At 42.3% G+C, this 15,853-nt stretch overlaps 1 protein-coding gene across 5 annotated transcripts in view; it reads right to left on the bottom strand.

The window, feature by feature from the left end:
• Cc2d2a (coiled-coil and C2 domain containing 2A) overlaps positions 1-15,853 on the bottom strand; it is a 100,480-nt gene that overhangs the window by 44,375 nt on the left and 40,252 nt on the right. For all 5 annotated transcript variants that reach the window (XM_071614154.1, XM_071614155.1, XM_071614159.1 and 2 more), the window contains 6 exons: positions 13,973-14,182; positions 12,986-13,092; positions 8,614-8,754; positions 6,380-6,536; positions 5,442-5,680; positions 2,896-3,073 (listed from right to left, as the gene is read on the bottom strand). In XM_071614154.1, coding sequence (XP_071470255.1) covers positions 2,896-3,073; positions 5,442-5,680; positions 6,380-6,536; positions 8,614-8,754; positions 12,986-13,092; positions 13,973-14,182 — 1,032 coding nt within the window. The remainder of the gene's footprint in view (positions 1-2,895; positions 3,074-5,441; positions 5,681-6,379; positions 6,537-8,613; positions 8,755-12,985; positions 13,093-13,972; positions 14,183-15,853) is intronic.

The raw sequence follows: 15,853 nt of genomic DNA, 5'->3' as shown, positions 1-15,853 counted from the left end.
ATTTCTGTGGGAAAACAACAATGCTTAAAAAATGTGCAACCTGCCTAGCAGTATTACATAACAGTTGCTAGTATTTTTTAAGCTGAAACTGAGAACATAAATGATAAACAAAGAAACGGAGGCAATCATCACAAAACTTTTACACTTCTAAGACAAATTTCCTTTGCAAAAGGTAAAGCATTTGTTTTGGAAGGACCTCAGAAGCCGAGAGTTTCAAAACCTTTCTGGAATGATACTGGCCTGGCTCAAACTCCCCTGCTCTGGAAGTCCAGTCTCAGCCTTCTCTGGGGGCCAGTGTAGACTGCTATTCCTTTTATTCCTTCAAGCCAAACTATCATCAAGCCCTGGGTCCCACCACTGAAGGCTGCTTTAATCGACCTCTTCCTCCCATCTCTGTGGCTGGGTCCTTCCCACCTGCTCCTGGCTTCTCTGCCAGTCTTTGAATTCATGTGCTTCATGCCTTGGCATTCTTATCTCAAGTCTGGCTAGCAAACACTGGGCTTGTGGTTAGAACGTGCATGAAATCAAACATCACAGTTAACACTGTTCCCCTCAGTGGCCCTTCACATCTGCACACCAGCCAGTGCTGTTCCTCTGTCCTTCTCTCTTATTTCCCCACTGGACTGATGTTCCTGGAGCCAGGGCCCTGTGTATCCCTTTCTCACATGGCTCTCTGTTTTCCACTAGCAATCCAGTGGTCACTCAGCTGGTGGCCACCTGGCTCGCCTTCCCAGTGCAGACTGTGGGGGTCCCCCACTCCCACCTGAAGACCAAATCACCTCATTTTATGTCCTGCCTTTGTTCAGAGTTGTAAATTTTAGGAAGTAAAATTTAGTAGAAATTTATATAGAGATAGTTTTCCTATAGATGGTATGCAGAAAGGGAATTTTTAGGGTTAAGGAAATCTCAGGTTTTCACCAAACCTCCAATGTCAATCCTACTGCTAATACCAATACCTTTACTTTGAAAAATGTACCTGTTTTTTCTCTCATGTCTATAAAATTTAAATTAGTGAGTTCTATTAATATAAGTTCTATTATTTTCAAGTTCCAGAATGCAAAGACTTAAAAAAAAATTAGCTGGCATTTAGGATTATATGAGTGACTGGCCTATGCTAGATTCTAAAATTTCAAGAACATTCTTTCAGTTGTGTAGGTATCAGTGTGGTTACCAGTAACTGCATTGATAATAATAAAATCAAGGAATCTATCTGGCTTGAGTCTTGGTGATCAGTGCTTTGTAAATGAGGATCCTCTCTGCTGCTCCTACCCCAGGTCCTAGATGCAAAGGTGTAGAACAAAACTGCCAGGCTCTGGGAGAATTCCAGGCCAAAGTGATCGATCAGCCTTGGTTGCCCAGTGCTGGTCCTTAAAGGGCCTCCCTCCCTCTTCTTGGCACCCTTCCTCTGTGCTTCCTTTCCACTGTCACAAGAACCTCCGTCTTGGCTGTCTCAAGCTTCTCCCAGTTTTGGGAGGTTGTTAACTACTGAGGTTGGTGCTCAACACACAGGGCAAAGCTCTAGACAGACAGAAGAGCTGTCTGCACAGCTTGGGAAAAGGGTCCTAGGGGCAGTAGCCTTGGTTGAGCACCCCCTTTAGTGATTAATTGTGGGAAGGTCTGGGGGTCTTGGAAGCAGGGTCCATGTGATCAAGGTGGTACTTAGGGGCAATGGGCAGCAGCTATTTTCTACATGGTACAGAGGCATATAAATTATAATCATTATACATCTCTAATGTTACTGGCCAACTTAAGATCAATCACAATCAATAGGCAGTGGTTGCCAGGAGTACTTGTTGAGGGGATTCTAAAGTTAGATCCAGGCTCAGGGTGGAAAACTCCTTAGCTGATTGTCATTTCTGGCCAGGGTAGGGGGTGGGACTGAGAAATTTCTGCCTGTGTAATGGCTGAGGACTCGTGAAATCTGCTTGGGAAGTTGATAGGAAGCAGGGTACACATGCTGCTCATCTGTAGCCCTAGTTAACATTCCTGTTAGAATCATGAAAGAAATCCATCAACATCATAAGAGAGAACTCACAAAAGAACATGCAGCTTTGGGGCACCATTTATCTTCTAAATCGACATCCGTCCAGATCCTCAGGATATGACCTAATTTAGAAATGGGGACTCTGCAGGTGTAGTTATTTAAGGACCATGATGAGACTAGGGCGGCCCTAAATCCAATGAGAGTGTCCTTATAAGAGATAAAAGGAATACACCAGACCCAAAGAAGGCCATGTGGAGATGAAGGCACCGACAGGAGCAATGCTTCATGAATCAGAGCTCCAAGAGCTGCCAGAAACCAAAGAGGCAAGAAAGGGTTCTCCTCCAGAGCCTTTGAAGGGGGTGTGGCCCTACTGGTACCTTGACTTGAGACTTTGGGCCTCCAGAACTGGAACAAATACATTTCTGTTGTGTTAGGCCATCAAGTTTGGGGTACTTAGTTATGCCAGCCCTGGGAAACTAAATCAGACAAAAACTAATATGTTGCTCATGGTGGGATTTAGGCTGGTGGGGAGATTTATTAATTTGGGGGAATCTAGCACCTGTACCCCAGTGCTAGATTATTATGCCCCTGTGATGGTGGCATAACTGGTTTCTCTGTTACATTATGCTAGGGTCCTGTAGACAGGGATTTTGAAGTATTTCTTCAGTGAATGTACTTGCCCTCCACACTCTTTCAGCCACCCACCAATTACTCTGCCAGTCTCTTCAGGAGCTGTGCAGGGTAACAGATCTCTTTTCACCGAGACTTTAAGAAACTTTAAAATTAAGAGCTGACCTGTTCCTCTTGAGAATCTTTCAAGATATCTGCATAGCCAATGGATGATTTAGAACCACCCACACCTTCAATGACCACGCCACTCTAGGACGAGTGACTATAATTGAAATGTGTACCTGAAGCGTTAAGCTCTCTGGCCAGTTGAATATCTGTAAGTTGAAAATCTGTCCAAAGTGAACTCGGAAGTCTGCACCAAGCTGTCGACTGACTGTCCTGGACACCTCCTTGTTGTTGAAGAGCACCTTCAAGTACACACAGCGCCTCCTCACATCTTCTCTCCGCAAGACCTCTACCCTGCAAATGAGACCATTTGCAGCTGGGGTCAGTATTAGTTTGCCAAGGATCACTGGAGTGTGGGATAAATGGACACTGGACCTAACTGGGGCAACTCCATCGATCACATTAGCCCCCATTGAACCAAAACAGCCACCTGTCTTACAGAACTTACTAGAATAAACTATTGTGACATGGAACTTACAGAGAGGCCATTAACAGACACTGAAAAGCACATCTTCAGAATGTTTCGCGGCTGTCACCACCACCTGTCTTCAGAACATTTTCATGGAAATATTTCAGAACGTTTCCAGTGAAAATTTTCTACTCATTAAATTTGGTGATAGTTTTAACTTTTACATCTCTACAATTTAGACCTATCCCAAATGCTCAAGTGACTTCAGCCTATAAAGGACATTTAACCCCAAATTGCAAGAAAAATTTAAGACATCTACAGACTTGGACATCAACAGAACTCTTGTTCCCAGGGACCTTCTACAACAGGCAGAGCAAAACCTCCCCCTTCCATCATGGTTCCCCTTACTTGATGGTCTAATGAAGGGGTGATTCTGGTCATTGGCTTGGAGGTACCTGGGTTGTAATCCTAAATCCCAGTGAAAACTCAGAATCTTATTAGGATGAAGTGTTTGTTCATTCTCAGTCAAAAGGGAATATTACCTAATCCAGCACCAGCCAGTTTTCCCTTAAAAAAAAAAACATGCTCTGTCATTCCATATTTTGAATGTTTATGGCAAAATAACATGATATGGTATGTGTGTTTTGAAAATAGCTGATTCAGTTTATGTATCTGATAGGTGAGGTTGAAAGCACACACGAAAATGCACAAGAAGTTACAATTAAAAAATTATTAGCAGCCGGGAGCTGTGGTGCACACCTGTGGCTGGAGAGACTGAAACACGAGAATCATGAGTTCAAAGCCAGCCTCAGGAAAAGCAAGGTGCTAAGCAACTCAGTGTGACCCTGTTTCTAAATAAGATACAAAATAGGGCTGGGGATGTGGCTCACTGGTTGAGTGGCCCTGAGTCCAATCTCCAGTAACCCCTTCTCCCCCAATTATTAGCACATTAAGAGAAGTTTGAAATCACGGAGGCCATGGGAAATCTTTAAATGGCATCCTAATCAACCCCCACATCCTAGTGAGCTTGGAGGCTGACTCGCCCAGCTCAAATCCTCACTTTTAATGTTGATATCCTGAATACCAGTCTAAGATATTGCCTACAATCATGGTAGGTCTTGCAGTTATTGGAGATTGAAGCTTGGGCTCTGGGGGTTTCTATGAGTTTAGCAGATTCCAATTAGGATATGCTGTGACATGCATCAGAATTGCCTGAAGGCCTTGTGAAAACCTGGCTCTCTGGCCCCTCCCAGAGTTTCAGGCTCCACAGGTCTCAGGTAGAATCTGAGCCTTGCTTTCTAATGAGTTCTCAAGAGATGCCAAAGTTGCTGATCCTGGGGCCACACGTGGCAATAAGGTGTAGGAAATAAAATAAACAGGGAATCTAAAAAATATTTGTAATTTTTAAAGAGAAAAGACATGTAATATGTTTATGGTTTATTACACACATATAAACCTTCAGAAAGTGATGTTTCTCTTACGTACCACATAAAAATGAATCCAGGGCACTTAACCACTCACTGAGCCAGATCCCCAGCCCTTTTGTTACATTGTATTTAGAGATAGGGCCTTGCTGAGTTGCTTAAGGACTTGCTAAATTGTTGAGGCTGGCTTTGAACTCGCCATCCTCCTGCCTCAGCCTCCTAAGCTGCTGGGATTACAGGCATGTGCTACCTCAGCTTGGAAATGTACTTTTATCAAATCCAGAGGGTCTGCTTCAGATAGCTTGACTTCAATACTAGCCATAGGGCACACCTGTAACTGTATTTGGGAGGTTCTACAAGACCTTCAAAGACAGAAGCTGTGGTGAACCTCTAGTCTCTGGTGTTGGCAAAATCAAGGGGTAAGGAGAGGCTTCAGTGTCTGCATCAGGGAAAAGGGACATGGTAGCAGTGAACTGAAAGGTGTATGGAGGTTACAGGTAGGCCAGTTCACCCCAAAGTCACCCGACAGTGGAGAGCAGGCACAGATTGGCAGTTGCGACACCTCCTACAGGCAGCTCTATGCAAGTGCTCCTGGATGGTTGCTACGGATGCAGAGGTGGCCGGATCCTGCTGAATCACCAAATGCGAGCAGGCTCAATCTAATGTGCACTCACAGAGGGTAGTGGTTCTCCTGATCATGGAGCTCAATCCGGAGTATACTTCATAAGGGGAGCAAGCATGTGTCTGCCTGCACCTGCACGCACCTGCACGCACGCACACACCTGAGTGGGAGGTGTCAACCTTACCTGTGGTCACAGCATCTGCTCACCTGGGGCACTGCTCATTGGGCATCACGCTCCCCGCCAGGCTCAGCTCCGGGAGCAGCAGGGGCTCCCCCGGGCGCCTCCTGCTATGGGCTGCTCGCTCCCTCACCTTCTGCTCTAGCTCTCCCGGGTCAGTGGGCTCTGGAGGGACCGGCTTCACGGGCTCCTCCCCCGGAGGGGCCTCCTCTGCCTCCTCCTCGGGGTGTTCTTCCGCTGCCTCCTTCTTTTTCTTCTTCTTGGCCCTCTGAAGGGTAAAAGGCAGCCTGACGTCAATCAGGAGTTTGGGGATTTCCTTTAGGAGCAGTCTCAGCGCCCCACAGAGCTGGAGGCAAACCCAGCCCATCTCTCCCAGCCACGCTCACTCGGGCAGGTTACTCGCCACCTGCCCTCTCTGGGCCTCAGTCCTCTCACCCAAGTGGGGACAGCATGGGAAGCTCCTCCCAGGATGCTGATGTGAGTTGGCGCCTGCTGGGTGCGTGCTGCCTGGGGCCTGCAACGTGCTCATGAACACTGGTTCTCCAGGCCAGCAATTCGGATCAAAAATTAAATTAAGGAGAGCAGCAGGTTTTATTGCGGGTCACCCTGATCCCTTCCTTGTTGCCCCTGGATTTAGTTTTGCCGGGTTCTGTGCATAGTTACAGAGTTATCTGAGGGAAATAGAGGTGCTGTGCATCCAATGGGATAATCCATGCAGGACCCCTAGCCTCGTGCTCCACACGGTAGCGATTACTGTGTTATTACTTACTTGTTTGTTCACGCAAATACTGGCTCTGGTGTCAGCTAGCCGGGTGGGTTTTTAAAACAGAAGCATTAACCAGTCAATTACGGTGGAGCCAGCAGGAGACTCCAGTCTGCCAGTCCAGTCTCCCTCCTGCTGTCTTGGGGGCCACCCTCCTGCATCGTCCCCACCAGCCCCGCTCCAGGACCAGACCCATTTACACACTTGGGCTTTCTTCCAGGCTTTCCACTGCTGGTATGAAGCTCTATACTCTTCCATCTTCTGTTCGTACTCTTCCGTATGCTCTTCCAACAATTCATTTATTTCAGCTTGAATTTCTGCTTCATATGCTTTTTCATCAGCTTTTTGGTCAACTTTTTCCCTTTAAATGAATTTATAGTACCTTAGTTATTTCTTAGAATTAAGCAAGAGAGTAATAATCATAGAAAATGCTTATTCTGGGTTTGCTATGAGCAAAAGTGCTGTATATATATATTACTATGACCCTGTGAGAAAGACTGTCATCCCCTAAATAGGTGACTGCAGCACAGAGAAGTTATGTGATTTGCCCAAGAACCCACAGTTGGTGAGTGGTAGAGCTGGAGTCTGAGCCAGCTGGAGTCTGACCTCTCAGCAGAAATGCTCCTCTGGATTAAATGACCCACATGGGCTGCTGACACAGTGCCTGTAAGTCCTCAACCCACAACACAGAAGTTTCATTGCAGTGATTTTATTAACTCTCCACATCTCTGAGGAACCATTTGATTTTTTTCGCTACAGAGTCCCTCAGACCACTGTTTTGACATTGGCTTGATCATGTGAATTTTTATCTGATGATTTTGCTGATATTTCCGAAGGAGATAAACCCAAGCTAAGGTTTCCCATGGTCTGTTCTGTAGATCATTAGTTCTGGGAGATGTCCTACCAACAAAAGGTGCAGTGGCCACATGAGCTCTAGATCAATTAATGCGAAGGTTTCCTTATTGCTGTCTATCTGGAGGCCTCCCTGTGTTAACCAACAGCGTGCCCCTGCGAGGTGGTGTGTGGCAAACACGCAGTGCTCATATCCCGCCTAGCACTTTGCAGGTGGTGCACTTAGTGATTGCTCTTTCTGATGCAGTTGGGTTTCCAAGTTCTACACTCTTAAATCTCCCCCATACATTTTAGATAAATTTAGTCAAGTGTCTAGAGCTGTTGAATGTCTAGGCTCCCATTACCTAGTAGTTTAGCAGGGAGCAGTACCCCAAGGCACAAGCTCTTACAAGTCTCTAGGTTAACTACCAAAGAAATCCCTTGAGATACACAGGGGTACCTGACATTTATAGACTTTGGGAAAATCTGGCCCTTAAATTATGATCTATCTCTGATATACAGGGAACCATTCCCTTTGCTCACCGTTAATCAGGCACGAATAAACTAGTTGAGATTTCAATTATTGTTTGGCAGGCAAAATCATGCTTTATCATAAGGTGGATAGACAAATAGATAATATGAAAAAATGGGTAATCCAAAGGAATTTGGCTATAGTTACATATGGGTAAATTTCCTAAAGACATACTTATGAAGAAAGGGAAGGAGAGAAGGAGAAAAATGAAGGAATGAAGAAACCAAGGAACCAGGCAGAAGGAGAGAATAAACTGGCAAAGACTAATGTATTGCTTTTGTGTGGGAGGGGTAGCCGAGGAGATGGAGTTGGGAAGCAAAAACACTGGAACTTCCAGGAGACATCTTTGGCTTTTATGGGACAGAATATCTGAATTTTTCATTAGTCAATTAACTGAGCAGACAAATGGTTAACTGAGCAGAAATGGTAGGTGCTCTTTTGGGGATCACGTATCTAAAAAAAAAAAAAAAAAAAACCTGTGATTTCTGCTCAGACTCACCATTTCTACTTTCAGGTATATTTCTGGAAATCTTAGGCACATTTATCCTGAGGAACAATCCAAAAGTGTCTACAGAAGTGATGTTTATAAAGAGTTGAAATGCAGAACCAGCTCTAATGCCAATCATCATTAAACTGTACAAATTTTGCTGTGTTCATGTAACAAAATATTAAAAGGCAAAGAGAAGGAACTACAGCTATGCATTCTCAAGTAGATGAACATCAGATAACATTGATGAAAAGAAGCATGTGTTTACTAAAGACTATACACAATACACTTTGACTTTTGTAGGTCAAACACAGCAATGTTAAAGTACACATTTCTGATTGTAAAACTATATAAAAGTGAGGAGACAGGATCACAGAAGTCTGGAGTGTTGTTACTTCCTGGTAGAGGGTGCTGGTGCAGAGGGGAACCCGGGCTGCCCTGGTGCCTACAATCTTTCCTTTCTTGACCTGGAGAGTAGTTATAAGGCTATTCATTTGTCGTTTTTTAAACCGTATCTATCGTACACATTTTTATTGATGTATGACATAGCCCAATAAAATAATAATAATACAAAAAAAGACAGCCTACTTTCTCAAAACAAGCTTCAAGGGCGTATTTGTAAACCTTTGGAACTCTCGGAGAGATTTCATCTCTTTCCAGACTTTTATGAGGGTCTTCAGCAGGTTTCTGTCTTTCTCTTGTTCGGCGTCACGCAGTTTCCTTGTTTGCCTACAAGACAAAATAACATGTGAATGTATATTAGAGTTATTTAGGTGTGTTTGCAAACAAAAGTGAAATTAATAATGCTACAGTGATGGTATATTCAACTAGATAGCTACAAAATTTTTAGACAGTGCTAGAAAACAAAACACTAATGTGAATTTGAAGGCTATAGGTTGCTGATCTGTTTTTGAGAGGTTTATTTGATTTTGTTCTCTTTAGGTGAATCTGACTTCAATTAAAGTAAATTACCTTAATTTTTTTTTTTTTAATCACAACTATGCACCCTTAAACTAACAACCTCCTCTGTGGTTATAAAAATAAGGGACCCAACAGTAAAGGCAGTTCCCAGGGACTGAATTTTTGTAAACACTGCAAAGAATGTGGCTATTGCAGTTAACAGAAAAACACTGAAGGCTTTCTGTCATAAGAGATCACAGGTTCCCTGCTGAGCAGATGAAGTAATATTATTGCATGCCTTGGAGAATTTTCTGTGCTAATGAAATGGCCCGTATTTTTGGCTTGACCTAAAGAGGCATCATTTGAAAATGCTTTTATCTTTACTTCCATTTTAAACCGTATGTGAAGTATTTAGTGCCTTATTTTAATTCCCCTTTATGATAGCCAGATCCAGATTCAACATGTACCATATTATGCCATTAATGAGTTAGCTAATTGATGAGAAGAGTATTGAATTATTTGAACAAATGCCGTGCATTATTCTAGGGTACCCAGAATGTCTTGGAGAGAGATGTCACTGTTCCCAGGGAGTTTATATTTCAGCTCAGGAGGCACACATACACATAAATGGTGACAGGACGTGAGTTTGTCTGAGGGATTGTCACGAGGACCAGAGGGAGCATGGCAGACCCAAGGGAGGCCTAAGCCTGGGAGCTCAAGTCTGTGATGACTCAGCCTCAGAGGAGCAAGGAGGCCTGGGTTTCCCATGGTTCAACTGGAGGCAGCAGAAAAGGAAGATGGCAAAAGATGATAGTCAGCTAGTGGTGGGATAGCCAAGATCAGCACTCTCTGAAGAGCCAAGAAAAGCAGAACAGCGACAAAGTAGAAGATACATTCTCTTTGAGGACCGTCAGGCACAGTGGTGAGGGGTGCAGCTGTTGAAGCAGACCACCCAGGCCTGAGTGCTGGCTTTGTCCATTACTAGCCGACCTTGGGCAAGCTGTTTCGCTTCTCCATGCTGGTCTATAGAACAGGCGCCCTAACGGAGCCCACCTCCCGGGGCTTTGGAGGAGTAGAAGAGCTCTTGCACCCTGTGCTAGAACCCAGCTTCAGCCCTAGGTACGTGGTGCACAAATGCTATTCCTCTCTTTGGCCTTCAGCTGCTACTTTCTCTGCCTTATTTTTCAAAACTGTAACATAAAATGACTTTACCAAGTTACAGAACCCCCTTAGGCTTTCTGATAATTAAAAAAAAAAATTAAAAATATTTTTCTACCTCCTTTATTAGTTCCTAAAAAATAATTTCTGAGAAACATTAAAAAGAACTCAGAAAAAAATTGACACGTGAGCTAAGGGAGCAAAGAATCCCCAGAAAATATTAAATTAAAAATTGTGGCCAGTGCTGTGGAGGAAGAGGGGAAGAAATCTGGGTAGGGAGGCAGGGGTTGATTTTTTGCAACCTGATACAGAAGGTCTGGAGTTTGGAAGGATGCCCAGCTCAGAGACAAGGGTTTGGGACCCATTGATATCTATGTGATTTTTGAAAACCATGAAATGAAATAAAATGAAATGTCCCATATTTTTGCTTGACTTAAAGTGCATTCATCTAGGAGAGAATGCAGATTTTTAAAAGGTTAAAAGGAAAACAGACACACCTGGGAACTCTGAACACCTATGCTCTGGTAGAGAAGGAAGATCAGGCAAAGGATGGAGAGAAGGCAGCTGGCTGAGAGGAACAAGGCCTTCAGGAGAGGGAAGAGAGCGCCTTAATGGGCAAAGTGTGGGGACGGTGTCCAGGCCCAAGAACTGAGAGGGCTGCAGATGACCTAGGGGCCATGGGGCACAGGAGTCGGGGAGCCTTGGTCAGAGGGGAGAGGGGCTGACATTGCAGATAATAAATGCTTTCCAGAAGTTTGGCTGTGCAGGAAAGTGCTGATACAAAGTGGTAGCTGGATGGGAACCTGGGATTATAGAATTTTAATTTGTTCAAGAGTGTGCACATCTCAGATGAAGTCTCAGTGAAGAGACTTAAAGTGTTTTCCCTGTAGTATGTGAGCATCTTTCCTTGAATATCCTGGTTCCAGTTTAGAGGACAAGAACCACGGTCATGATGCTGCTATGAAAAATAAAATAGAAAACTAAAGAGGTGCTGCCCAGGTTAACAGGACCAACAGAGGGCTCAGCCGGTGCTTGGGTGGGGAGCTCCGGGGGCTCTGATCAGCAGATTGCAGGGTCTTAAGGAAATGGGCCCACTAACAGAAACATCCAGGGACAGATCAGAATTTGTTTTACCATAGAATGAAAAGTCAGCAAAGGACTGAAATCCCTCTCTCTCTGGGTCATAAATGCTAACCCTCAGAGGTTTTCATCTCCAGGGGCCACAGAACTATAGCAAAGGGTTTGCGATCAGTGAGTCCACCAGGCTTTGCCTAACACAGGTCTGTTCGTTTTTAAATAAAAATGAGTAAATATAACTTCATATAAATAATGATTGGTTTAAAAACAACTTGATGTCACTTTTTTCTTACCCAATTTGAGCAAACCGAAAATTATTCTCACGTAAGGGCTGTAATGTTTTCTTTTAACATAAAAAATTAATTTTCATTTTTTAGGCTGGGGATGTCACTCAGAGGTAGAGCATTTGCCTAACATGTGTGAGGCCCTGAGAAATTCCATCCCTAGCACTGTAAAAACAGATAAAAATTTTTCATTTTTAAATGTACCCTTTATGTTCTCCAATTATAGTATACAAACCGAATTAATTTCTGCTTTGCTGGAAGAATTTCTAGCTCATGGCTAGATCACAAAAAGCAAAAGATACACTGGAACTCCTTGATTATTTCCTATTTTAAGGATTTGTTCTGAGGAAATACTCACACGCAAATACTCAGAGGAATTTTCATTATAGTGCAATTTAAATAATAAAAAATAGGAATAATGCCTGTCAATTTGGGATTGCATAAACCATGTTAATCCACATCTGCCCACCTCTGAACGATAGAGTCTTAGACATATTCTAAGAGGGAAAGTTCTAAGATTCATTGCACATAAAAAGCAAGCGGTAGAATGTCACATGCAATACTGCTTTAAAACTAAAATACATATACGTAACAACATCAGTACAGAGAATTGGCAAAAAAAGTGCTAACCAGGATTTCCCCCAGGAAAAGGGACTTTAGATGATGTTAGCATTTTATATTTTATCTGCATTTTATATGTAGAATATAAAATATAAATGATCAGGGTTTTACTTTTTGTATTTTTAAACTATGAATAATTTGAAGAAACAGAAAAGTGCAGACAATAAATAATATAACATCTATTGACATGTTGTTGTCTCCTTGACTCAAAATTTTTTTTAGATGAAATGCTATAGCTACATTTGAAGACCCCATTCATTCCATTTTCATCCTTCCCTCCCTGGAAGAGGAAACCGGCATGTGTCCCTTCTGGATGTACTATACTCATGGGTGCCTACAACAAATGGGAACTGGGCCAAGTGTTCTTTAGGCTTGGCGAGTCATGGCATACTGTGAGCATCCTTGGACACCTGATTTTTTTATTCAACATTGTTTTCCATTTTATCCACATTAGTATGTGCATATCTAATTCAGTTATCTTAACTGTAGTATAGACATCTACTATAGACCAATGTGTGTTCCTACAGGATTGCTTTATTTCCATTTTCTTACTTTATAAGTGACACTCTGCACATCTTTGCAGATGTCACCATGTGCACATGCATATGTGACTCCTTAGATGCACACATCTGAATCAAATTTGGTGGGTCCCCACTGAGGGACACCTACAACAGTTTTTACTAATCTGTGGCTGTGCTATTGTAGGAATTTTTGCTTTTATCTACAGAGAATGAGAGTTACCATTTCCCCACATCTTCCTTCATATTATTGGACTTCAAATTTTGTGTTAATACAATGATGCATCTCATTATTTCATTTGGCAAAATTTCATATGTATTCAGGAAAGCTATTCAGAAAAATAGACAAGTATATATTTAACAGAAAAAAAAGCAATAGTTGCAATTATAAACTTTACTTACTGAATTTCATGCTTATATTCTTTGATGGTTTTTTGGTTTGTATCCAGAGACTGCTGAGGTGTTTCTGGACTAAGGCTGGCCTGAACAGCATTTCTTAGAGCTTGGAGCTTAAAAAGATATGGATACAAGCTTTGTATTAGAAACTCTATCCCTATTGCACACAGTGTGACTGGACCCACCCAGCTCTCCTGGACAAAGTGGTGTGAACATTGGTGAAAGGATGTACAAGTACCCAGCTGTCTCCAGACTTTCACCAAAATGAACTTTGATGGAGAATTATTCCATCTGTTCTTAAAAATCTGCAATAATAAGACATAGTGTTTGTCTATCCTGGTCTGTGGCTCCAATAATTAAGCTGCTCATGAGAAATACTACTTTTATGAGAGTGTACCAGAAACCAGTTTATTTTCAAAGCTGACAGTGGGTCTTGGACTCACAATGGGGTTCTTGTGATATGAAGAAATCATAACATTATAGACCTATAACAGGAGGTATTATAGATTACTCTTATTTGAGCAGTAAGATTTAAAATCAGGGCATGAAATTGAAAGTGCCTGTAGTCCAATTACCCATGAAAATCTCATGTGATAGTGTTACATTGGAGATAAATCCAATAGTGGATTGAGCATCCGTTGGAGCAGCTGGCTTGTTTAGGTGCAACACTATGTCAACTATATATAAATATGGGACTGTCTCTAAAGACAGATTTTTGAGTCACCATTGGTCTCAGGAACTGAGATCATTTTGGCAAGTAATAGCCAAATGTCTTCCATCTGATGTCATTTCTTGCCATACCACTTAAAGGTGTGTGTGTGTGCCACTGAGTCTGCATTTACTAAGTTACACCATCGATACCTATCCTTTGCCTCTGGGCAGAACAATGTGTCACATGCCCCAGACAGAGTAAGTTTTTTTGTTTTGTTTTAATTGTTTGAGCCCATCAGAAGAATTTTCCCCAAGAACAATAAGCATGGAGAGCAAATGTACCTTATCTGTAAGAAATTTTGCCTTGTTTCTCTGCTGTCTTGCAAGGTACTGGTCATATAACTGGGCCAGCTTGGCTGCCAAAACGTGCTCTCGGCTAAAACAGGGGTGATGAGTAAAGAGTAGCCCTGAGATGTCAATGTCCAGTTGGAAATTTCCAGGAGGGTCTCCAGATCCGACCATGTGCTTACTGCTGTGGACGTATTTCACTGCCTGCCAAAGAAAACAGGGAGTGGGTGGGACACGGCTAAAGCTCTTACTGGGTAATGATGGTCTCATCCTCCAGGGGAAGCAGTCAGGTGCCAAGCACCTCCTGCCCCCTCAAGTCAAGTGGGACATGCTTGTCACCTATTTAGGGTCCTGCTCTTCTCAGAATACTTGAAAAAGGCAAACAAGAGACTAGGACCCAGAAAAGAAACCACTTCCTTCTTTCAGACTTCTTATTCTCAGTCAACTCTAATCCCGTTTCTTGAAATCTGGGGTTTTGTAGATGGTGCCCTTGAAATTCTTTAAATGTGAGAAGAATAGATTCTAGTCCAAACTGGTCATTATTTGGATCATAAATATACTCCCTCATAACTAAAATTTTAAAACATGTGGAGAAATCTTGGTTTTGTACACAGCAGCAAGAGACTCCCATTTTCTTAGGGCAGTTCATGCTGGCACCCAGTTTTCCTGGGAAGGGATGAGTCAGCATTTAAAATAACAGAGGAAAAGGGGTAAACCAGGAATGTAAAAAAAAAAAAAAAAAAAGAAAGAAAAGAAAAAAAAGAAATGGCAATTCCCGGTGAAAATTTCTTGGATTATTTGGTGTAGAGTGTAACAGATAAATCTTTGTTTTTCTTTCATAAAATCTTCAAAATACCCTACATCAATCACCCACTGGTGGTTGAGGTGGGGAGCTTAAAGGTGGAGGAGAGACCTCTTTGATGTTGTGTGTTCATTTTCTCTCCTGCTTATAGACACTGACTATATCAGGATGGGGTGGTTTGAGACAAATCACTCAATTCTTCCCTTTTGTAGACATGAGTTTTGGAAGCTGTTTGAGTTGTCTGAAAAATGATAATAGAAGCTTAGGTGGATAAGTGCTTTATTTACAAGTTATATGGTTAAATAGAAGTTGTAAAATCTCTAGTTGGAACTGAAACTTTAATCCTTCAGTCTATAACAGGATCTGTCATCTCTTCATTTAATTATTCTGGAGGTATCATGTCTTGATGCTGGATTTGGGCCAAAAATCTTGGATTCTAGCCCTGGATAGACTGCTCTGGGACCTCATGCAATGTGTTCCCTAGGCCTCTATATCTTCATCTACAGAAATGGGATGCTGAGAAAAAGGACTCAGGTAGCATACAGTGGGTCACTAGACCTCACATAAAGCACTTTCCATATGTCATTTCATTTATTCAAGATTAATGGGGCTTGCAAGTTGATTGGGGTTCATCTTCAAACAACAATCCATTTAGAGGGGGAAGAAAGCCCTGGGAGTTGAACAGATGTGCAGAAGAGGTATGGGAACCCAGAAGAAGAGATTCTAGCATTTGAGTCCTATGATTATAAGATATCAATATAATTGCCTATCAGTGGAACAGAAAAGGGGAGGTTCGTGTGTGTGCATATTGTAGAAAAGTATGCTCATTTATTTTATAGTGTGATCTGATTTTCAGTTACCACTAGTCATCAGAATAGTTGCCAATATTTGCATTTACAGTAAAGTAGATCTATATGAGTCTGTTTAGCAGTAAGCTCCTGGCTTTGTTGTGTTGCTGCCTGTTTTGTGCTGGTCATCACAAGGAAGAACATTTGAGTTTATTTCATTTTATCCATTTGATTTCATACTTGTTTCTAGATTAGTAGGCTATTAATATATCTTTAGGATTTATG

Source organism: Marmota flaviventris, chromosome 7, assembly GCF_047511675.1.
Source record: "Marmota flaviventris isolate mMarFla1 chromosome 7, mMarFla1.hap1, whole genome shotgun sequence".
NCBI classification, from domain to species: Eukaryota; Metazoa; Chordata; class Mammalia; order Rodentia; family Sciuridae; genus Marmota; species Marmota flaviventris.
The sequence above is the reverse complement of the archived record's forward strand: the minus strand, read 5'-3'. Positions and strand labels throughout refer to the sequence as shown.